This window comes from Microtus oregoni, unplaced genomic scaffold (assembly GCF_018167655.1).
Source record: "Microtus oregoni isolate MIOR12 unplaced genomic scaffold, Mior012 000062F_ref0000492, whole genome shotgun sequence".
Taxonomy (NCBI): domain Eukaryota; kingdom Metazoa; phylum Chordata; class Mammalia; order Rodentia; family Cricetidae; genus Microtus; species Microtus oregoni.
In genome coordinates this window covers 2,235,269-2,258,831 of record NW_024543872.1, presented here as the reverse complement: position 1 = coordinate 2,258,831, position 23,563 = coordinate 2,235,269, and the positions used below count along the sequence as shown (strand labels likewise).

At 47.8% G+C, this 23,563-nt stretch overlaps 1 protein-coding gene across 2 annotated transcripts in view; it reads right to left on the bottom strand.

Moving 5' to 3' along the window:
* Wipf3 (WAS/WASL interacting protein family member 3) overlaps window positions 1-23,563 on the bottom strand; it is an 80,864-nt gene that overhangs the window by 6,000 nt on the left and 51,301 nt on the right. Inside the window, exons 3-7 of one of the 2 annotated variants that reach the window (XM_041640386.1) lie at window positions 15,487-15,619; window positions 13,331-13,465; window positions 11,351-12,097; window positions 8,872-8,994; window positions 7,836-7,937 (exon numbers count right to left, since the gene is read on the bottom strand). In XM_041640386.1, coding sequence (XP_041496320.1) covers window positions 7,836-7,937; window positions 8,872-8,994; window positions 11,351-12,097; window positions 13,331-13,465; window positions 15,487-15,619 — 1,240 coding nt within the window. The remainder of the gene's footprint in view (window positions 1-7,835; window positions 7,938-8,871; window positions 8,995-11,350; window positions 12,098-13,330; window positions 13,466-15,486; window positions 15,620-23,563) is intronic. The other variant, XM_041640387.1, reaches the window with a different exon arrangement.

Below are 23,563 nucleotides of genomic sequence, written 5' to 3'. Positions count from 1 at the left end.
CATCAAAAACACAATAAGCAACTTTCCCTCTTGGGTAGTAGAATTACCATTAAAAAAAAATCTCCAACACTTTTGAAGTTTTCCACAGTGTGTATATTTGGTACTGTGGCCGTCTTACAGGATAAGGCAAACTTTCAAGGGTCCTTTGCAAAGTGCTCTGAAACGCACATAACACTCATCAGGGTTTTAACCAGGGATTGTCCTTGGTCAAGAATAAAGGTGTTTTGGAGCAAATAAGAGATAGAATGTTAGCTCTTCACTGATTGAAGGAAAAAGTACCAAGACATTGACAGCCCTGATGTACTTCCATGTGGAGGGCAGCCTCACCGACTGCGGTCCATAGCTTTACAAATGGCCTATCTGCTAGAGATAAACCTTTCACTAGGCATCCCTTTCCCGGTCCAGCCTTTACTAACATTTTGATCAGTTTGGTCTCCCTTGTAGGTCTGTCCTTGCACCGTGGAACACTGACCATATTTTTCAGCTCTACTCACTCAGTGACTGTGGCAGCCTTACCCAAGCCCAGGCCTGCTGGTAACCACCAGAGCGTTCTAGATATCACCCATTGCCTCTGGGAACATTTTATCTCACCAAAAAACCAGCTAGCAATAGAGACATCATGGGTAGGCAGTTCCCACCAGCTTCCACAAGCTGATCAGAGCAGGGAGGCTGGAGGAAAATCAGGTTCTCTATGAAATCACATCTGGTTGCAAGGAAAACTTGACTGCTCAGGGGGAGTCAGGATGCTCTGAATTGATAGAGCACCTTAGAGGGATTTTGCCTTGTGAGGTACCACTGCAATCTCTGGGGTAACTCTGTAACGGTACTTCCCATCTACGTGGTGGGCATTTCAGATTCAGTGGAAGGGCCGTTGTTTCTGCCGTTCATAATACGAAATGTATTTCACCTTTTCCTCCCAGCTCATGTCCCCGTTGTACTGGAAGCCAATGTGCTGCCATTCCCATAGCTGTGGATACAAAGGCAGTGGGACCTTGGGCTTACAGGTTATCTGTGCTTGGACCAAGAGCCTCTGATGGCTTCTAGCCTCACTTTCGGTCATGTGCAAACCAAGCGTGCCTGTTCTCTTGTTCTAAGCACAGCCATGCTTTCATAATATGAGTCAAATCCATTTACAGGCAACAGGGGGATGGCCAGGTGGGACCCGGCCAGGGTGCAGAGAGGGTTGACAAACTTGGACGGCCATTAAGGCAGTCTCTTAGATGTGCTAACACCAGCCTGGGAGAGCAAGTTGCATGAACTGTTGAATGTGTTTGGGAAAAGTGGCTCCTGTGAAGACCAGACCTGTCAGTCACGGGCCCAGCACTAACTAAGCCTCGCAGGAAAGCGAAGAGGGCGGCACCATGAGGGGCAAAGAGCACAGAACCTGGGCCCTAGCCTGTTTTTGCCACCAGGTGGGGACATGGCCCGGCCCCTTTATTTCCTAGCGGTATATGGAGAAATTGGGCTGGAAGGCTGTCAACACTGTCAACACTGCACACCTGGCTTCCCCACGCTCCCCAGTTGTCACTGCCACAGTGTCAGCTGGCATAAAAGGAACTAGATCCCCTCAAGAGGTCAGCCCACTTGGCCCTTGAGCTGGGTTAGTCTACCTGCAGTGGTCCCTGTTTCCTCCTGTATAGGTACATGGACCACAATTGGGCTAATTCTATCTTCTCTTCCTATAAATTAGTTTTAGATCAGATAGCAATGTGCATTTATTATAAAAACCTGGACAGAATAGTAAAGAATGAAAGGCAAGCAGCATTCCCCACATTTAACATTTTGGTTTACTTCTAGTTTCATGTCCTCCTTTACCACAGAGTGCATTAATTAATACTTTTGTTTGTTTGTATGTTTTTGTTTTCCTCCTTTTTTTTTTGAGACAGGGTTTCTCTGTAGCTTTGGAGCCTGTCCTCCAACTAGCTCTTGTAGACCAGGCTGGTCTTGAACTCACAGAGATCCGCCTGCCTCTGCCTCCCGAGTGCTGGGATGAAAGGCGTGTGCCACCACCGCCAGCAAATCAATACATTTTTGTAAAAATATTGTATGTTCTTTTTGTACAGTCTTGCTTGGGCTGTTTTTGCTGACATGGTAGCATCACCAAATATTCAATACACTTGGTTTAATGGTCATAAGAGTTCTAGCATGGTGACTATACTGTAAATAATTTAATCTCACTGAGGAATTTGGTGCTATTTCCAAAATTTTCATTCTGTAGGTATTTAGCAGTGTATATGAGATGGGGTATTTTTTTTTTTATTTTTCAACCCAACCATTATTCACTGAGAGTGTGGTTGGCCCCATTCTGGGAGTAGAAGAGAGAGAAGACAAAGGTGACTGCTGCCTTTGATGGGACAACAGAACATGGCTGAGCAGTCTGGGTGCAGCAGTGTTGGGGAATATTATTTTAAGGCGTGTAACTTTTGTTTATGCTGCATTTGTTTAACTCTGTGAAGCTGTGATTCTTTGCCTGTCTAAAACACCTGATGGTCTATTAAAGAGCTGAATGGCCAACAGCGAGGCAGGAGTAAGGATAGGTGGGGCTGGCAGGCAGAGAGAATAAATAGGAGCAACAAGAGAAGGGGAATGAGAAGCAAACAGGAGAACAAAGAAAGAAGGATGCAGGGGCCAATCACCCAGCCACCCGGCCACCCAGCCACCCAGTCATCCAGCCAGCCACAGAGTAAAAGTGAAAGATATACAGAAATAAGAAAAGGAAAACCCAAGGGCAAAATGTAGTCGGGATAACTTAATTTAAGGGCAGTGGTGGTGTATGCCTTTAACTCCAGCACTGGGGAGGCAAAGGCAGGTGGATCTCTGTGAGTTTGAAGCCAACCTGGTCTATAAGAGCTAGTTCCAGGACAGGTTCCAAAGCTACAGAGAAACTATGTCTTGAAAAACCAAAAGAAAAAAACAAATAAAAAACAAAAAAGAAATTAAAAAAAAAAAAGAAAAGCTGGTAAGAAACAAGCCAAGCTAAGGCCAGGCATTCATAAGTAATAAGCCTCCATGTGTGATTTTATTTGGGATCTGGGTGCTGCCTCCCCAAAAGTCCAAAGAGTAAAACATCACACAACACAAGGGAAGGAGACTGTTGGAAGAAGGGGGTGCTGAGCCATCCTTAACACCACTATGAGATATGGCAGTGTGGAGGTCCAGTAATGGTGACCTGGAGGTCCAGGAGTGGCCATGACAGAGTGTCTGCCATGGCTGAGGGGGCAGAAAGCCCAGCAGGAGACACAGGAGCGGAACTAGAGATGGAGTGGGGGAGCTAAGGAGCTGGAGGGAGGAGAGACAATTGCAAAGGCAGAGCGGCATGCTTGGGGTCTCGCAGGCATAAGGCTTGCCCAGAAAAGATAGCATCGTGGGACGGCAGTAGACTAGAAGTCAATTCAGCAAGGGTGTGGCTAACAGCATTATCAAGGGTGCTAAGGATCCTACCCCGTTGTCACTACAAAGGTGGAACTGGATATGACCAGTGGCCACACGCTTTTCCTACTGAGTATCAGGGACTTGGGGCCTTCAATCCTTTGGGTTTTATGAAATGAACCCCTTGGTGATGTTAAAGTTTCGGCGATGTGGTGAGGAATTCTGAAACTCAGGGAAATAACTGGATGGTTTGTCAAGAGTAGCCTCTAAAGTAAGAGTTGGACAACAGCGAGCCTTCATACGGCACTCGCTGGAGTGGCTAGGAAGAAACAAAAGCAAAATTAAAAACTGAAGATGTCTTGGTAAGGATGTGGAAAAATTGAAACCACTGTGTACAGCTGGTGAAGATGAAAGCTGATTGAACTGCTGCGGAGCACAGTATGGTAGAGGTCCTCAAACAATGAAAAACAATTTCCCATATGACCTGACATTGGACTTTGGGATATATATATGGAAATCAATTGAAAGCAGAGTCTTGAAGAGACCTCTAAATACCCACGTGCATAGCAACATTATTCTTAATTGCTAAAATGTGGAAGAAGTTCAAATGTCAACTATGGACAAATGGATAAATGAAATGTGATATATATGCATATGTATATATGTCAATCTGCAAGACTACAAGACTACTGAAGGACATTCTAACATGGGTGAACCTTGGGATATTCTGTTAAGTGAAATAAGCCAGCAAAAAAAAAAAATCAAATAGCATATACTTCTACCCATACCAGACACTTACAATGCTCAAAATCATAGAGAAAATAAATCAAATAGTGGTTTCAGGGGCTTGGGTAGGAAGAAGTCTAGAGTTATTATTTAATATGTGTAGAGTTTTGGTTCTCCAAGATGAGGATCGCTCTGAAGTTTGCTTGGATAGCCATGTGATCACACGTAACAGGCCAAGCTTAAACTCGGTTTAGATAAGGTCTTTCATGTTTTATTTTTCTTACAATTGAGGGGCTGGGATGTGAGCAGAGTTCCATTTGAAATCAGCCACGTTCCCACTGAACTGACTGTGATGGAACATGGGAATAAGATGTCATGTGTGGTGTCTCCACCCCATCCTCCACCACTTAGTGGCTACCCTGGGTATGTGAGGGACTCACCTCTAGACCTTTCTAGTGGGTGAGAACCTCAGCAAGTATTTGCTGATATAACAGTGACTTTTCTTATGGCTATAATGACAATAAGCATTTGTGACCTAAGTACTTTTCCTTAAAAAATTAGTTTTTTCCCCTCTCTTGAATACATGTTAATAAACTAAAACACCGTTAGTGACATTGCATGTTTGGGGCTGTGACAGTCAGTCCTAACCTGATGACACTGTGTTTTTGCCTGCCCAGAATGAACTACTCTATCCCAGTCATTAGACCTGGGAAATAATTTACACAGGTCCCCTGTGATGACTAAAGCAATCTGATCTGGAGCCAGGCACCTCTTAAGGCCCGGTGACCTTTAGCTCTGGAACACCTGGGAGGGCCTAGTGACCTGCAGGTGAGATTAAAAATAGGATAAAGGGCTGGGAGACTTTGACAGCTGCCTTTGCTTCCGTGAAACCTGCTGATCACCACGGGAAAGGAATGCCATGGTCTTTTATTACTATATAGCAGGAAAGTAAGAAACGCCTGAGGGAAGTAAAACAATTTCCTTAGCCAGCTGTGGAACCCATGGATAGTTGCAATGCACACCTTTCTGATGTTGGGCCTTTAAAAGCGCCACCTTAGTTCCCCCTTCTACGTGACAAGCTATTTGTGCCAAAGGCCGCTGTCCTGCTAGCAGGAAGACTAAATTCCTTTACCTAAATCTGAATAAAGTCGGAGTCCTTGGCTTCTCCCAGAATTCGATAATAAGTGCACTTATAAATGTTAAGTGTATCCATCACCACTAGCTAGCTGCAGAATATTTCCATCGCCCTAAAAGGAAGCCCAGACCAACCAGCCGTCACTCCCCATTCCCCAAGCCCTACTCGCCGGCAGCCACTATTTTACCCATCTCTGTGGTCTTGCTCCTTTCTGACACTCCATATAAGTGGACTGTGGTCTTGATTCACTGAGCACAACATTTTCAAGTGCATCCAGGTCCCATGTCCCTGCACGGCTCCTTTTTAGAGCTGAACTCTATCCCGCTGTGTAGTTATACCCAACTTTGTTATCAGTTCATTAGCTGGTTACATCCATGTTGTTATTTAAACAGGACTCTGACCAATGAGAGGAATCGATGGGTCATGCTCTGGCTTGGATCTGGAATGTCTCCAAAGGTCCAAATGGGAGGTGGGGGAGCCTTTAAGATGTGGGGCCTAAGTCACTGAAGGACTTGAATGATCAACATGAGCCCCACCCTGTCTTTAAGAATAAGAACTCACATATTCATCCAGTTGTTACCTGTGCACACCACACAAGGTCACTCTGCAGGACAAGGCCACAGCTGCCATTTTCTGGCATTTGCCAGTTTGAGTCCTGTGCCACCTGAGCCAGGCACACACTGGGCCCTGACATGCCACCGGACGCTGATGACTGTGAAATAGACCTGAACTGTCAAGCTCTCCCCTGGTCTGCGCTATCCTTAGTCTGGATGCTTTCCTGCCCACATGGAAACATGGCTTTCTCTCTAGGACTTTGGATCTCTAACTTCTGCCACCAGGCCCGTGCCCTACACGCTTCCTCCCTGGCAAAATTCCAGGCCTCGCATCAGTTAACTGAGGTGTTCTCTAATCATCTACACTCTTGGGCATTAAGACAAATGTCACTCATCTGTCCTGCCTAGTTATTTCTGTCAACTTGATGTGAGCTGGAGTCATCTGAGGGGAGGGAACCTTGATTGAGAAAAATGCCTCCATAAGGTTAAGATGTAGAGCATTTTCTTAACTAGTGATTGGTGGTGCAGGCCCAGCCCTGCATGTGCTGCTCCCCCTAGACTGGTGGTCCTGGGTGCTATAGCATTGCAGGCTGAGAACAGGCTAGTAAACAGCATTTCCCGCCAGAACCTGAATCAGCTCCATCCTCCAGGTTGCTGCCCTGCTTGAGTTCCTGGCCAGACTTCTTCAACAATGGACAGATTCCCTGGCAGTGAAAATGAAATAAACCCTTTCTTCCCAAGTTGATTTTGGTCACGGGGCTCCCATGCACCCCTGCAATAGAAACCCTAACTAAGACACCCACCTGCTTCCGAGTGTGGGGCAAGCCTGGGCACCTGGCTTCTCACTGTGGCCTCTGTGCTCACAGTGGACCTGCTGCCACCTGCCAGCTCACGAGCATGCCGCCTGAGAAGGGATGCTAGGCAGACACAATGCTCACTTTCTCCCACAGCTGGTTTTCACAGTCTGTCAGAACCTTGAGAAGGCTTGGCTTCTGGGGCCATTACATTCCTTTCTAATTACTCTCATTCAGAGGGCGCACCAGGCCCCTCTGTCTAAAGTGAGGTCCCGCAGCCAGCAGAGAGAGCTGTGTCCATGCCGTTGCCGAGATGCTGATAGCTTCTCTGTGCTGAGCAGAGCAGACATACCCCTCAGCTCCCAGGGAGCTGAACCCCAGAGAAGGGACTTTGCCAGGCCCTCTGCAGGAACCGGTACACAGAGTCCGCTGTTCCTGGACTCTGGTTTTGGGCTAGCTTTAAACATGTACTGTTCCTTTTGAGTGCACACACAAGTGGCTCTGCCCCCACTTCGGTGGTAGGCTAAGGACACATTCAACCTCATGCTGCCGCTTCTGCCCTCTCCTGCCTTCTGCCATTCTGAATGACCTAGCACCGCCAAGAACTGCTAAATAGCTGCAGAATCCCTGAGTGGTCATCTCTCCAACTCTCAGGATTCTCTGGCCTTCCTGCTATTTTGGCCCTAAGAGGCTTCCATCTAGCCTCCTCTAGAAGCCAGCCTAAGCAATGAAATCGGGAGGAAGAGCCCCTGGGCTATGAGTTTCTACCTCAGCTGTGCTCTGGAGATGGCTGGCCGAGTGCAGAAACCCTAACATCTGGGTCTCACTCAAGTACATGCAGCCCGGCCTCCAGGAGTTTAAAAAGTTGGTCATTGCTATGTGTCAGCAAGGTTGAGAACCACTGGCCTTTGGACATTGTCCATTTCAAGATTTTTTGCCAGAATCTGATGGGGGCTCTTTTCCAGTTATTAATGCAAAGAACCCATGTCCCATTCCTCCGCTGGTTGGGTGCCAAGTCTCCCAGCCAAAGACCCTGGGGAGGAAAGGGCGCAGGCTCATTCTAGCAATTCCAAAGGGATGCCAGTTAACTCTGGTGTTCTACAGAAGCCTGGAAGTGAACATTAGGTAGCAGGATCAATGCGTGCCCTTAAGTCTGAAAGTGTGCATAGCACGGTATCCTTGCTGTGGGGCAGTAAAGTCACCCAGCTGTCTGCGGGTGCTCTGTACTATGGAGGGTCTTGTCAAAGTGGTACTTACTTCTGGGGACCTTGCTGGGGTATATCTTCTGACATGGTTTGAATTCATCTGGAGGGGGAAAGTCTTCCATGGAGTGGAACGTGAATTTAGACTCGAAGTCATCTGCACATGTGAGAAACATGGGAAGTGGCGTTTACTCAGGTTGCTACTGTGACCCAAGTGTGACTGTTTCCAGAGGCGCACAGGTCACGCTGACTGAATCCCCTGCTGACTGCTCGCCTGCTCAGAGCAGGGGTTTCCATGGCAGGGTTATTTTTCCAGGAGTCCACCTGCTTTTCAAGTATTCCCGGCTGGACAAGAGGATGCAGCAGAGGCAAAGTGTAGCTATTGCCCCTTACTGTGCCCAAGATCCTCTGCTTGCCTAAGGGAGCCACTGAGGAAACAGAAGAAGGCTCCAGTCGGGAGAAAAAGCTAGCAATGGACCTCGTTTGGGATTCCAACAAGAGTACCTGCTGAATTCCCCAAGGAAGGCTTAGAAGAGAAAGAGACGTGTCAGCTTGGCTGTGTCCACTGTGAGGCCTGGCTTCCCAAGCAAATGGGTTCTGCCCTGAGCTCTGGTGATGAGCAAAGGGCCCTGGCCCCTCTCCGACCTGACAGTAACTGAACACATGGAAGGGATGTAGTTTTTGAGGACCCCAAGTGGCTTCCTTCCAATCTCCTGCTTGGCCAGACACCCTCTTGCTCCCTCCCCTCATCCAAGCCACTGTGGTCTTTTCAGTTTCTGGCCCTGCTCTCCATGGAGATGTATGCACATCTGCATGAACAGGGTGAGTGCTGGATGTCTTCTCTCCCTCTTATCTGACTCACATGGCTAGACAGTGGGTCCTAGACCTAGCCAGAAGACGTGGAGGGCAAGTCCCTATTTCACAGATCCTGAAGGCTATCTGTGTTCCTCTATCCATTGCTCACTGAGAAATAGATACTACAGTGACAGCGTGGGGAGCTGGTCAATTGTTCAGCCCCACCTTGGGTGGGCAGGGGAACCTTTGTCTGTCTTAGGGGTGCAAAAAGCCTGCTCTGCAAGCGGGGTCCTTACCAATCACGTGCTGGCTTCCATTCCGCAGTTGGCCGCCAGGCTGCTGGCTTTTGCTGGAAAGCTCTGTGGTGGGCGATCTGGCAGGCGGAGCTGGAGGTGGGTTTAGCTTCCCCCCACTGGTTCCTTAGAGGAGAGAGAGAGAGAGAGAGAGAGACCATTCACACCCAGAAGTGGGACAGTAGATTTTAACTTTATGTGATTTTAACAATGTGTTAAGTAAGAGGGCAACAATTGGAGCCAACCTGGTTGGGACTGAATCACAGTTTGGCTAATTGGCACACGTCACATACCTTCTTTGTACCTCAGTTTTCTCATCTATACAACGGAAGTAATACCAGTCTATATATTTGTACCTTTGTTTCCTCATCCATACAATGGAAATAACACCAGCAAACATTTTCTGGAGTGGTTGAAAAGATTCCATGAGTTAAAATGTATGATATAGTCAGTGTGGCGACCTTAGCTACCACTATACTATCAACAATGTGATAAACCTCGTGGTCAGATGGCATAGCCCCAGAAAGGGACCCACTGCAGAGCAAAAGGAACTGGAAGGGAGTCCTACAGGCAAGTGCCCAGTGAGGTCAGACGGAGGACCTTCAGAGGGGAGCTCTAAATCTTGGTTCTCCTTCCAGCCTGGGTAAGACCTTCTTGCCTGCCGGAGCCCAACTCACCCCACTCTTCTTCCTCACACGTTCCCGGTTGTGGAGGTGAGAGGCTCTCTCCTTCACCTTGCTTTCTGCTGCCTCATGGGGCATCTCTAACCCACATTCTGCTGCCTCACGCCATGTCTCTGGTGCGTCAGTACCGGTGTCCACTGCTACCCATTCCTAGTGAACCTGCCATGTTCTACTGCCTCGCAATGACCTGTGTTGGTGAACTACAAGGAGCCTCTGCTTTCACACCCCCACCTCCCATTGGGCTGAAGCAGGAGCACCCTCATTTTGTAGATACTCAAAGACAAAGTGCCTATGGCTTATCTATGCCAGGGGGCTTGAATCTAGAAGCAAGTAGCAGAGTACCAGGTGAAGGGCACCCCATCTGCACCATCCAGCCTCTGGCACACCCTCAGGGCTTCCAACCTTTCTCAATCCCTGCCTCCTTCCCCTTCCCAGTCTTCTCCCCACTCCCAGCCACTCCCCCCCCCACCGCCTCCTTCCTCTCCCTTTCTGCTCTCTTCTCTATAGGTACCTGAGGGAAGCACTAGGGTTACACAATCCCCACCCCCAACAAGACTGCTGAAGGAGGTGGGGGGGGGGGGTAAGGCTCTGTTGTTTTACTGGATAGGATGCTGCCCATAGGGGACTACAAAGCAAGTCATGCACCACAAGCCTAGCCACATGCAGGCCCCCATTGAGCAATCTTATGTGAAAAACTGTGTTATTTATAAAACACTGCTTAACCAGCATCCCTTACATGTGTGTGTGGGGGGACTAGGATTTGAATTCAGATGTCTACAGATCCCAAAATACCTTTAAGAAACCTTCTGTGCATGTGCCTAGATATTTGTATATAATGTGCAGACATGTATGGTGTGCTTGTGCATATGATATTTATGTTTATAATATCTGTCTATATGTACATGGATTATGTAAATATGTGTGGAGCATGTGTGTGTATGTATGTATGTATGCGGTATGTGGAGTGTGTATGCACATATATATGTATGTGTGTATGTGTGTGTGTATATGTATGACGGACCTGTGTGTATGCATATGTGTATATAGTATAAGTAGTGTGTGTGAGATGGATTTACACGTGTGAGTGGGATGGGTATCAGTGTACTTGTATGAACAGATGTGTGCTGCTGTGTGTTCACGTGTTACGTGTTTCTGCATGTGTGTATGTGTGTATGTGAGAGCATGTGCCTATACTGTCTCTGCTGCACACAGCCCTCAGTGTGCGTGCACTCTCTACCACAAGTGCTTCCTTCACAATCCTCTGTCCTCCGGGAAGGAATTAGTTTTTACTTTGGCTCAATCCACAGCCTGTTTTCTTGAGTCCGCTGGAGAAGCTGCTAGAATGCAGACCGTGTACCAGTGGGATGGGCTGTCACTGCAGCTGGAAGCCAGACAGGCATCACTCAGACAACTGAACCTGAGCCCTAGTTCTGGAAACTGGCTGCACCCAACCCAGGGAGGATGTCCAGAGTCAGGCTGACTGAAGAAGAAACACTACCTGTTAGACCCAGACCAGTGTCAAGTACCCTACATACTGTGAGAGAGAAAGACATCTGCCTGCCATTCTATGTTATAGAGAAGAAAGCACAGAGGGGCTAAGTGGTTGCTTCATGGCATACAGCTAACACACACACACACACACACACACACACACCAATCAAGGCCAGAATCTGTCTGGTACCTTCTGCAGAGTCTGAGACAGGGCTCCTAGCCTCCCTCATCAGTGGCTTCCATCTGTCCTACAGAGGGGCCAGGTTTGGGAAAGCCCTGCCAAGAAGACCACGCTGAAGACTGTTTACCTGGGCCTCGTCGCTTCTTCTGCAGGATGGCCTGAGGGCCAGGAACACCCGGAGGAGTGGGCAAGGCCTTCTGCGCCTGGAAGCTTGGGGACTTGGGGGGCAGTGGGGGAGGAGTCTCGTTGCCGCTGTTGTTGGAGCCTGGCAAAGGGGGCGCGGGCACAGCGGCCCTGGGGGAGCAAGAGGCATAGATTGGGAGTGGTGGCGGAGGAGGTGGTGGTGGTGGAGGAGGGGCTGGAGGCTCCCGTACCTCCTGTGCAGGGCTGCTGGGCTCTGTGTTCAGTCCTGGGTACCCACAGGGTGGGAGGAGAGGGAGTGGGGGTGGGATGGGCGGCAGGTGCAATGGGGCTAATTGGGGCCTCACTGCTTTGTCACTGAGCACTGCAGCTGGGGGCAGCGGGGGCGGGGGTGGGATCAGGGGCGGAGGGGGAGGAGGTGCGCAGGGTACAGGGTGTGCCACCACAGAGGGATTCCCCTTGGTTGGAGGGACAGGTGGGGACACCAATGGGGCTTTGATGGCGGAGGCCGAAGCAGGGGGCAAGGGTGGAGGTGGAGGTGGGGGCGGCGGTGGCGTGGGAGGCGGTGGAGCAGGCATACTAGGGCGAGGAGGGATGGGTCTGGCAGAGCCGTGCACCTCTGAGGCATTGCCCAGCCTGGGAGATGCAGGGGCAGGAAGGGGGCCACTGATAGTTTTGATGGGGAGCCGGGGAGAAGGCGCTCGGGAGCCAGGGCCCTGCCCTGTCTTGCCACCTGGAAGTGAAACACATTCTAGGTTAGACCAGCAATATGGGAAGGAAAAAGTCCAGGTGCGAGGGCAGCATGTGGGCCTCACAAGTCTGATGTCCCTGCAGTTGTGTAGCAAACTATGTTGGGCCATTGTGAGGCTGTACAAGTAACAGCCACAAGGTGTCTCTCAGCAGGAGCTGTCCTCCTCCAAGGCAATAATAAGCAAAACACCCTTTCTACCCCTCAAAGCAGCAGTCTATTTGTCCAATATTTAACTCGATGACTTTAAAATACTGAATGCCCACTGAAGCATAAATTATTGCTGTAGGCCCCCCAATGGCCTCGGTGATTGAACCAGGCCCACCCGTGCCATTTTAGAAGATAGCACAGGTGTTACGTCGAGAGGTGAAGTCTCTTTTCTGTCCCTGCTGGGCTTGTTGCTTGCTGTGACCTAGAGAAGGGAGCAGGAAGTAGCGCTTCTAAGTTAGTTCCTGACAAGCCCAGGACAGTCTCAAGAGATCACATGCTGGGCAGTGGTGGCACAGCCTTTAATCCCAGCACTCAGGAGGCAGAGGCAGGTGAACCTCTGTGAGTTCAAGGCCAGCCTGGTTTACAAGAGCTAGTTCCCAGACAGGCTCCAAAGCTACAGAGAAACGCTGCCTAGAAAGAGAAAGAGAGAGAGAGAGAGAGAGAGAGACAGACAGAAAGAGACAGAGAGAGAGACAGAGCGAGAGACAGACAGAGAAAGAGAGAGAGAGAGAGAGAGAGAGAGAGAGATCATGAGATCATTTTCATCTTGCTTCTTTCTTGAGATCCAACATGGTGAGGCCCTAGACAGCCTTCTGCAGATTTGCAGAGAGCCTAGCTAAGACTATCATACATTCCTACTAGATGTTTAAAGTGCCTACATTGTTACAGCTGGGCAACCAGCAGTGTCTAATCGATATGGTGATGGAGAGTGGAGAGCCAACTCAACATGAAGCCCGAGGGTCCATATCACTGGCATGGCAATTGTGAAGGGCACTCTGTCTAACACGACACCTTTGCTCAACAAGTCATTCTTCAATTAGGATGATGAAACTTAAATAGGTGAGATTCTAGAAGATTCTCAGAGAACAAGTCTGTGCTCAGAAACTTCCAGAGTTAAAGTTCTCAAACACACAGATTCATACTATACAACTACTTATGAGCCACGTGTCCTGCCTGTTGAGAGCATAAAGGAAGACCACCAGGTCACCAGGCTGGGCCCTTCCTTACCTGCCACATCCCTCTGGCCTGCTGGTCTCAACACAGGAAAGCCACCAGCAAAGAGATCTCCCAGGGCGGGGGGTGTGTTTCCTCCTCGCGCATTGCTGCTAGTGCTTCCTCCGTCTCTGTTGGTTCCCTTTGAGCCTGAGGAGAAGAGGCAAGAAGATGAGTCTGGACAGCTGAGTGGGCCATTCTCACTCCAGGCCAGTGCCACCCTTTTCATTCCGCATGTCCCCTATGCCTGTGGGCTACACTCTCCAGTCCTACCGCAGTGCTGACCACACACGGCTCAAATTAGAAAATTCAATTTGACATTGAAAGGTCTAGGCTCCCTTCACCCCGCAAAAGCCCAGGCTTAATTCACTTGGACATTTTAATTTGTTAGCCAAAGAATTGGCCAGAGCATCAAACAGGAAGTAAAGGTCTGCAGGGGTTTCTGTCTTGGGACTTCCCTTTGTGGCTGCGTAGCTTTCAGGTCCTAAGTAGCGCCTGCTTCCCTGCACAGTTTTTCTTTTATTTATGGATCAGAATGTCCTATGTGAATATTACTAACCCCCGCCTGCCAGATATGGTGGTTACCAAGCACAGAAACTCAGAAGATACTCAACTTAGACAAGGATTCTCGCTTTGAACGAGATGTCTCCCACAGTCTCGGGTATCTGAACACTTGGTCCCCTGATGGCACTGTTTGGAGAGATTTAGGAGGAGTGGCCTTGTTGGAGGAAGTATGCCACTGGAGGTGGGGCTTGAGAGTTTAAAGATTCCAGCCATTTCTAGTTTTCTCTCTGCTTCCTCTTTGTGGTTCAAGATCTAAGTGCTTAGAGGAATTCCAGCTCCATCTGCCATGTCTCTGCTCTGCCATCATAGAGTCTCGCCCCTCTGGAGCCATAAACCCAAATGGACCTTTCCTTCTATAACTTGTCATGGTGTTTTGTCAGGGCAGTGGAAAAGTAACGAAGGCGAAAGCTAAGGTCAACACACAGCAATCAGGGCGTGGTGTCTGCTGGTTGGGTGAGTGGCCAGATTGCTCTGGAGATCATGTGGGCACTCATCTGGTGTGATTAGGCAGTGGGCGGGACAATATCGGTCTGCTAATCAAGCCTTGCCAATTAGACAATTAGTCTAATCAGAAATAGATCTTTACTGAAATCAGTGTTGACAATGTTCCTTTTAAAATGGGCCTGTCGGGGGCTGGAGAGATGGCTCAGAGGTTAGGAGCATTGCCTGCTCTTCCAAAGGTCCTGAGTTCAATTCCCGGCAACCACATGGTGGCTCACAACCATCTGTAATGGGGTCTGGTGCCCTCTTCTGGCCCGCAGGCATACAGACAAACAGAATATTGTATACATAATAAGTAAATATTATAAAAAAAATAAAATGGGCCTGTCTTGGGAACTAGAGAGGTGGCCCAGCTATGAGAGCGTGCACTGCTCTTTCTGAAGACCTGAATTCGGTACCCAGTACCCACAACCTGCTGCCACTCCAGCCCCAGAGGATCTGATGCCTCTGACCTCTGCAGGCGCTCACACACACATATCCACAGCCATGTGCACACGCATACATACTCCCACACGCCTACACATAACTAAAAGGAATAGAAATAATTCTTTTAAAATGTGTGTCTTTATGCACTAACACCCGTAGGGATGGGTTATTGAGGTACAATAATTGTTACAGGGCTATTTTTGAGAATTGCCATCATTTTGAAATATATGATGTCACAATAATGCCTATCATTACCAATAGTTCTGGATATAAGATGTTAACTTTTTGCAATCTTGACAAAAAAGAGGGATGGATTGCAACAGCATTGTGAATGTTATCTGATGACACCCAATGAGACATTTAAAAATGGTGAATTTTTTTATGTGCATTTTATCAATTTTAAAATGCTACCTTTCATGAAGGGGTTTTGGTTTTGCTCTTTTTAGCTTTTTTTTCCTGCTGTTTTGCTTTTGAAAAGATACTCTAGCCTCTACCAGCTGTGGACTTTTGGAAAGGAAGGTCTGACTCTCTTGCCCATGGTGTGGCCTGTTCTTTTAAGCGTGTCTGAGGTGGTTTCAGAGTACATGGGTTGAAATGCAGACCAGCCAGTGTTGTGTCTGTCTGTGCTCTCTCCACCCCACCATGGGCTCCTAGCAGGCTCCGTTGAGTTGCTCACTTACTCTCGATTTGCGGGGCACTGCGGTCATTGATCTGGGTGACTTTTCGTAGGCGCGTTCCTTGCTGGATATCAGCCAACAAAGCACTCCGACCTTTCAGGTCTGTTTTCCTTAAGCTGGGTGCATCTGTACTGACCTGCAAGGGAATTGGGATTTGACAGTCATCAGACACAGCATTTGCAGAGAAACAAAACGTCCCCATCAGCTGCACGTCTCTCCTACAGGAGTTCTGCCACTTCTGCCTCATTCCCAAAGCCAAGCACACCCATACAACTATGTACAATCTTATGTCATGCCCACACCTCTCTCCCTGGGACATTAAACAGGCTCTCTTTTAGGTGGTCTATACCAGGCCATCTAGAGCACAAGGTTCTGATGGTCTCAAGGAGCCCCAAATCACATCCCCTTCACACACCTGGGCTTCCAGTTTTGCATCCTCGACCTGCTCACAGGTTCTAAGTGGGCCACTGTGTTTTGTTTGTTGGTTGGTTGGTTTTTTGTTTTGTTTTTGTTTTTTATGCTGAAGCAGATTCAGGCTCTGCAAGCTGGTTTTGCGGGAGGTATGATCTTGTAGCCCGGGGAGAACTAGGACCCTCAAGAGAATGGGTTCCCCAAGGGTCAGAGAATTAGGAAGATAAGGAGTCAGGGCTCACGGTATATTTTTGGGACTATAAACTCCATTTACTGGGTGGGTGAGTGATTGATTGATCGTGTGAATGACTGAATTGGATCTAGTAGTTGTAAGACATTGTTTCTAAGAAATATGTCTGATTTGACAGAGAGAGGTTAGATTCCCCGGAGAGAACCTTGGGCTGTGCAGTGCCAGAGACGAAAGCAAAGGCCCCTGTATTCTGGGCTGATCACACGGAGTCCACATTCCCACCAGTGACTCTGGCTTGGGTTAGACACAACAGGCTTTGAAAGGCACAAACTCCAAAGTTTGGTTCTCATTGCCTGGAAACAACCTTTGTGAACCCTTTAGAGATACTCATGGACGATGGTCAGTAACACAGCAGTGGACCAGGGGCCCCAGTTCTAAATCATTCAATAAATATAGTCATGGCACAAATGCATTTAGGACACTTGTGCAACAAGGTTATTTCTTAGACAACACGGTTTTGAAATGTTCTGTATAAGCCATTAAAATCAAAGTCATTTAGAACCGAATGTGTAAAATCATCAGGACCCTAGGCAAGAGGGATAAGACGGTTCATGTAAATTTGATATTACAATCACAGTTATTCATTATGGCTGGGGATAGGGGGCAAGGAGTGCTCTACAATTCTCTAAATACAAGGAAAACAACAGCAGTGGCGGTCCTATCCAACGTTGATCTTGGGAAAGAGCGAGATTTGCAATCTCCGGTTTGAGAAGCACCCATGCTGGCAAGCACTCCCTATCCCTTACCACCCCTCGGGGAAGGGTCCCCTCACCCACTTCAGACTTTTATTATTTGTATGTATGGGTGTTTTGACTGCACGTTTGTTTGTGTACCACATGCTTGCCAGGTGCCCTCAGAAGTTAGAAGAGGGGGCTATAGCTCTTGGAACAGGAGAACAAAGGTTTGTGATCAACCATGTGGGTGCTGGCAATCAAACCAAGGTCCTTTGGAAGGCCAGCCAGTGTTCTTAACTGCTAAACCATCTCCTTCTGGCCCCTCAGTTTCTTTTATTGCCTAAAGACATCCATCCCTGCTCTCTGATTTTGCCCTTTACAGATGTTTCAGGGGAGGGCCACGAGGAATGATGCTTTGACATCATGGTTGTAATTTTACTACTTATTTAGCATGTGCCTCGGTATGTGCCTGGTGATTTTGGCATGGCAGATTGGCAAATGAACACAGTACACTGGTAAACATTCCTTCTCTCTTGACTCTCTCCTGCTCCTGGGTGCCCTGGTAATTTCCCACTAGAGGGCTCTCCTGCTCCTGCCGTTCACAAGGCGCCTGTCAACCTGATCTCTGTGAGCCAGGCCAGGGAAGAACTGTTAGCATCTGATAAAATAAAGCTGTATATCTTTAGACTTAGTGGGTTTTAGGCAAAAAGACACATTCATTCACATGTTGAAGATCACATTACACAGACAATCATTTCTACTCACGATACAATATTTGTCAACCTTCCAACTATAGTGTTTTTTTTTAAATCTACAACCCTCAGAATCCTTGTTACCATGGTTACAGGATAATGAAGCAGGAGGAAAGATTCCTAAATATCCACTGGTGTTTTAACTCTGGGCCCATCCGTGCTATTGATAACTTTACTAAAGTCATAAGCATGGGAGAAGAAGCAACCCTGGACACTTTTTCCATGGAAACAAGCTCCCACATTGTCTGAAACCCCCATACTGCCATCATCGCAAAGGCCACCCTGGCTCCTGCCTGTTAACAATGTGATTGGGAGCAAAAATCTGTCAGAGTCCACACAGAGCCTGGGTCCACTCACTTTGCTACTGTAAGCTTCAAAGGAAATAATAGTCTAGGAACCACAGAAAAGGTAGACACGTAAGCCTGTCTCTTCGGATAAAGAGGCTGAAAGCCGGAGGCAAACCGATAAGAAGATTAGAAATACCAAAATCAAATGACCAGCAACACAGAGCCAAGGGTAGGAGCAAGATTGGAGAGCTGGTGGCTCTGATTTGGACAGATTATAAAAGCCTTCCATGTCCCTTTGCAGTTCCAATAAATGAACCAGCAGTGCTTCAGCTGTTATTTGGGGAAGGGGAGTGACAGTCTAGATCAAAACTTTGAAGCATATGTCCTCTGCTGCACCTCCTTGCTTCCCTTTGTTATTCTGGCCTCTGGGTAACACTGGCGTGTGTGAAAAAGGTTGGCACAAACGGGTCTGGTTTTCTCGCCTCTCATCAGAGAAGCAAAAATAGGAATTGATGTCTTTATTTTATGTGTATGCCTGCAAGTCTGTGTACCAAGCATGTGCCTAGAACCCGGGGAAGCAGGAAGAGGGTGTCAGAGCCTCTGGAACTGGAGTTCCAAAGGGCTGTGAATGGTTACATAGGTGCTGGGAACTGAATCCAGATCCTCTGGAGGGGTAGCCAGTACTCTCAACCACTGAGCCATCCATCCCTTCAGCCACAAGAAGCTTCTTTCTGTAGTGGAGGGAGGTTACCAGAGGGAACAACGAGAGACTAAGTGCAGAGAATCAGCATCAGTAGAGTTCTTCTTCCTAAACGGGACATCCAGATCACACTTTCCTCCCAAGGCTCAGGGAAGGTCTCCCAGAGGGGAAAAATTGTGAGAGCTCCCGGAGGACTGACGCCAAACTGTCTTCCACCCATGATGGGCAGTTGTACTCAAGAGCTCTCAACAGCTGTGGGTGCCACCCAAGACTTTCAAGACCAATCTGAAATCACAAGGCCCCACTCGAGGTAAGAAGCTACAGGTAGTCAATGGCTACCAGAGGAAAGAAGTCAGGGTTCTCAGCCATGGGGGTGGATCCCAAGATATAACGGACAGCTCTACACTTATATTTGGGTTACACTAATTGGACTCAATAGATCCATCCATCATCTATCTGTCTGTCTATCTATCATCTATCTATCTATCTATCTATCTATCTATCTATCATCTGTCTTTCTATCAATCATCTGTCTGTCTGTCTGTCTATTATCACCTATCTATTTATGGAGGGTGGAGGGACATAAACTGGAGGGAAGATGGAGATGGGACAAACTTGGGGAAAGCTGAAGGTGGGGAATGAGGAATGGATTTGATAAATATAAAATGTATTCATGTAGGAGGAGGGAAAAAGTCATTGCTTGACCCAGACCAAGCCAGGCATTTCTTTCGAAGATTATCTAAAACCAATCATTTTATTTTTTTCCAAGCTAGCATATAAAGTAAAAGGTTTAATTATGGCATGTTCATACACGTTTTGTTCTTATTCAGCCCCTCTCCTGTTTCTCTTCCCTGCCCTCCTGAGTTTCTCTTTCTGGTTCCCCCATACCCATAGCTTTCTTTCTGCTTTCAGACCACAGATATTTCATTAACATCTTCTTTTTATCCTCTTCCCCCTTCCTTCAAGTCTCTACCTACTTCTGATGAAGTCTTCTGTAATTTTATGACCCATCCTCACATACACAGGCAAATTTAAATCTGGGTTCCTGCATTTGAAACAAAGCTTGTACAAGCAGTGTTTGTGTTTCTGAGTCTGTCCCCACCCCCAACCCCTGCCGCTTAACCCAAGGATTCCAATTCCATTCACTTTCGTGCAGATGTCAGATTTCAGGCTTTTCCCTTATGGCTGTTAAATTGATGAAGAGTACACAGGTTCCCAGGCACATGGGCCAGCACGTTACCCCAGCCCTCGGCTACCCCAGCATCTGCAGACTTTCAGGCAGACAGGTCTCAGCAGCCTCAGTAGTTCTTTGCCAAGGCTGGATCGCTAGGACAGCTAGAATAGCACTGCCTCGTACCCACTGCCAGGCTTTTTGTGTAGTAGAACACAGGGAACTTTGCATCCAGGAGAGAGACTGAAATATCCTTAAGAGGGAAACAAACCACTCTCCCGCACCAGGTCTGACACAGCGTTCTCTGCATTCCAAATGGTACCTAAGTCACGCTGTTCAAGAACGAGGCGTTTTGCCATCACACAGTTTTCATGTTTCATTTTTAGAATTTCAAATTGCATTTCAAATTCAAGAGCAGAATCAATGGACTGTCTAAGCTGCACGTACACCTGCTATCCACACCAAGAACACATAAGCACCGTGCTTCTCACTTGGAGACACAGGATGAGCCTCCCGTCGATGCTGCAGGATACAGGTGAGACCGGGCCTGCTTCTTACCCTGTAAAAGGTTATATCATGCAGTGGTACAACTCTCTGCTGACTAGATGGCGCTTCTTTCCCTGTCCCATTCCAGGCTGCCCCTCCCTCCCAGGCTCCTGCTTTGTCCCCTACGGGCTGTGTGGTAAAGCAAGCTCCCACGCCTGCTGCCCTGCCCTCCTCCACAGAGCAGCGAGAGTGACCTTTACCAGGGGCATGCAGTTGGCCATGCCACTCTCCTCCACATTATTCTTTTTCTGTCTTCCCACTGCTCTTGGGAATTCAACTCAAACTCACTGTAGCCCAAGGCCCTTAGGGACCAGCCCAAATGTTCTATATCACCAAGGAGCTCACCTCCAGACCCTGACTTGCACTGTCTCTTTGATCTTTTTAGACTTGTCTCTTGGCACTCTTCCAAGGAGCCTTTGGATCCTGGAAGGCAGAAGCAGAGCTCTGTGCTCCTACCCTCAGCAGAGCACCTGCCACCCAGACATGTCACCTCACACACGACCTGCAGCGGCTTTCCATCTCACGCAGAACAAAACATTCATGTCCCTGCCTGGGCTCCCATGTTTACCCATCAGCAGCAACAGCACCACCACCATTCCTGGATGACGTCATAAAACACACTAGTTTACACATTACATTAGTAACTGAGAGATTTTCTATTTACCCTCAAGTCCCATGAACTATTTATAAGTTCATTCTCAGTGAAAATAGCCATATATTTTTGTCTGAAATCCAGTCTCTTTACGTGTCTCATGCCCTTCTGAACCTGTGGCTCTGGAATGTTTGGACTACTGGCTCTATCTGCACATGCCTTGAATTTTCCTCTCTCCACAGTTTCTACTCTTTCTACCCCCCAACATGTATCTTACTAGTTTTCAAATATTTCCTACTTAAGGGACTTAGATTTCATTTTGGTATTAAAATTCTCTAAAATTCTCATTATTAAGTTCAGAAACTATGTTCTTCCTTTCCTGTAACCAGAGAATACAGGGTTTTGTTTGTTTGTTTTGCCTGTTTAGCTATAGGCATTTTTCTAACTATCTCTGTATAACCCAGAGCCTTGAGCCTGACTCCACAGACCCGGCCGGCCTGTCTTCAGAAAGCAGGCAGGTGTGGGAGAAAACCAATGGCCTTTGAGGTTATCTCCAATCCCTGACTCCCCCGGTGTCTTCTCACTTACACCCTCTGTTTGTTTGACTAAGAATGGCCCCTGAAGTCTCATATATCTGAATGTTTAGTCACCAGGGAGTGACACTATTTGAAAGAATTAGAAGGATTTATAGATATGGCCTTGTTGAAGGAAGTGTGTCATTCGGGGGTGGGTTTTGAGGTTTCAAAAGCCCATGCCAGGCCCTGGCTCTCTCTGCCTCTGCCTACAGATCAGGATGTGGCTCTCAGCTACTGCTCCAATGTCTGCATGCCACCATGCTCCCCACCATGATGATAATGGACGAAACCTCTGCAACCATAAGCTAGCTCCAATCAAATGCTTTTGTTCATAAGAGTTGCCTTGGTCATGGTGTCTCTTTACAGCAATAGCACAATGACTAAGATATATTTCTAGAATGTTTTGCTCCTAGAAGTGCAAATTCAATTTGAAACCAATCTCTTTTTCAATGATGCCAATATTCCTGGGATTCAAGAGTAAAATTTAAGTTATAGGAAAACTTGATTTAAAAACTTATGTTAGATCTGAATGAAAACTTTAATGAGAGTTAAGAGAACCAAATTTCCCTAGGCTAAGAGTTGAAAGCAAGGCACAACCCAGGCTTTGAACATCACCTCTAAAGTGGGCAAGGTTTCTTATTTTTCTTTAAGACAAAAAGTGTGTCAATGCAAAACCAGTTCTTACCTCAAAGAGAATAGGAATTTATGCTGGAATCAAAAATAGCAGCCATAGCTCTAGAACACAGACCAGGTCACCCCAAATGTCACATCCCAGTATGGCAACAGTTCCATGATGTTCTTATAACAGCAGAACAAAGAAAACCCTAAGTCAGGCATCTTTCAAAGATACGGATGGGGACATCAGTGGGTTACGGCTGAGCGGGGAGTCTCAGCTGCAGGCTTCTGATATTGTCTGATGGCAGTCTCCGCCTTTGAGTGGGTGGAAATTAGGGATCTGCTCGTCTATCCCCCAAAGACTCTTGCCTGATAGCCACAAGGATGCTACGCCAAACAGAAAGGTGTAGAACAAATGACCTTAAGGGGACTAGAGGTGGCCCGAGACAATTCGGTTTCTAAGTCTTACCACTCACTGCAGCTGTGCACAACGTCAGGCATCTCTCTCACACACACCTCCCTGCCATCAGCCTGGTAGAATGCATAGGTGTTGCTTTATTCTCTTGGAAACAGCACATCACACATACTGCCAATGAGAAGCACGGCTCCCTCCCAGCTGATCTGCAAACCCTCTGGTCCTTAAGCACTCACCATTCCAGTATCTCTCCTCCTGGCAGGGGTGTTTCCCACTCATCCTAACTGAAGCCCAAGGCTCTCCGCATCCTTTCTCTTTCATGTGAAATAGCCACACTTCTACAGAGACTTGGTTCCCTCTCTCTGTTCATGCGATCTCGGCATCATCACAAGGACCCTGTGCGTCTCATTTCAGGTGCCTTTGAAAAACTTGTCATGGTAACATAGTGTGTGATTGTGGGTACAAAGTCCAGTTTATGGACAAGGCCCAGACACGAAACAGGTTTTACTTCCTAGAAGTATAGAACTGAGAGATAAGCCAGGGAAGCCTGGTTCTCTTAATGCCAAGCGTCTCAGTCCTTTCATAATGACATCACCCAAGAAATGCAAAACAGACATAAGGCTGGGACAATTACCTCTGGCCTGGGACCAGGGGACATTGCTTCACAAGCAATGTGAGAACAGGAGCAGGAAGGAGTCAGCAGGTGTGAGGCATCAGAAGGAAAGGGGAAGGACCTGGAAGGGCGGGGAAAGCTTCAGAGACCCTTGGGCCATAGGAACTAAGTGCTAGGGCTTGGCCAGTGCCAGAAATGACAGCCAATGCTGAGTAACTGGCTCTGAACTGCCTAACGAGTGTGTCAGATGCTTCAGGCGGGAGGGGTGTGAGCACTGGATGGAAAGTGCAGAGAGTAACCCTACGCTGTGCCGCTGGCTGAGGGCTGATATTCTGAGCTGAAAGTTATCTGCACCCAACACTCCCTTGTCACGTAACCCACAGTTCTCAAGTGCCAGCCTTGCAGGTCTGCCTCTTTCCAGTTCTCCTCTCACACCTCCTTGCTGGTTGCAGGCAAGCGGCAGTGTTTACATGGCTTCT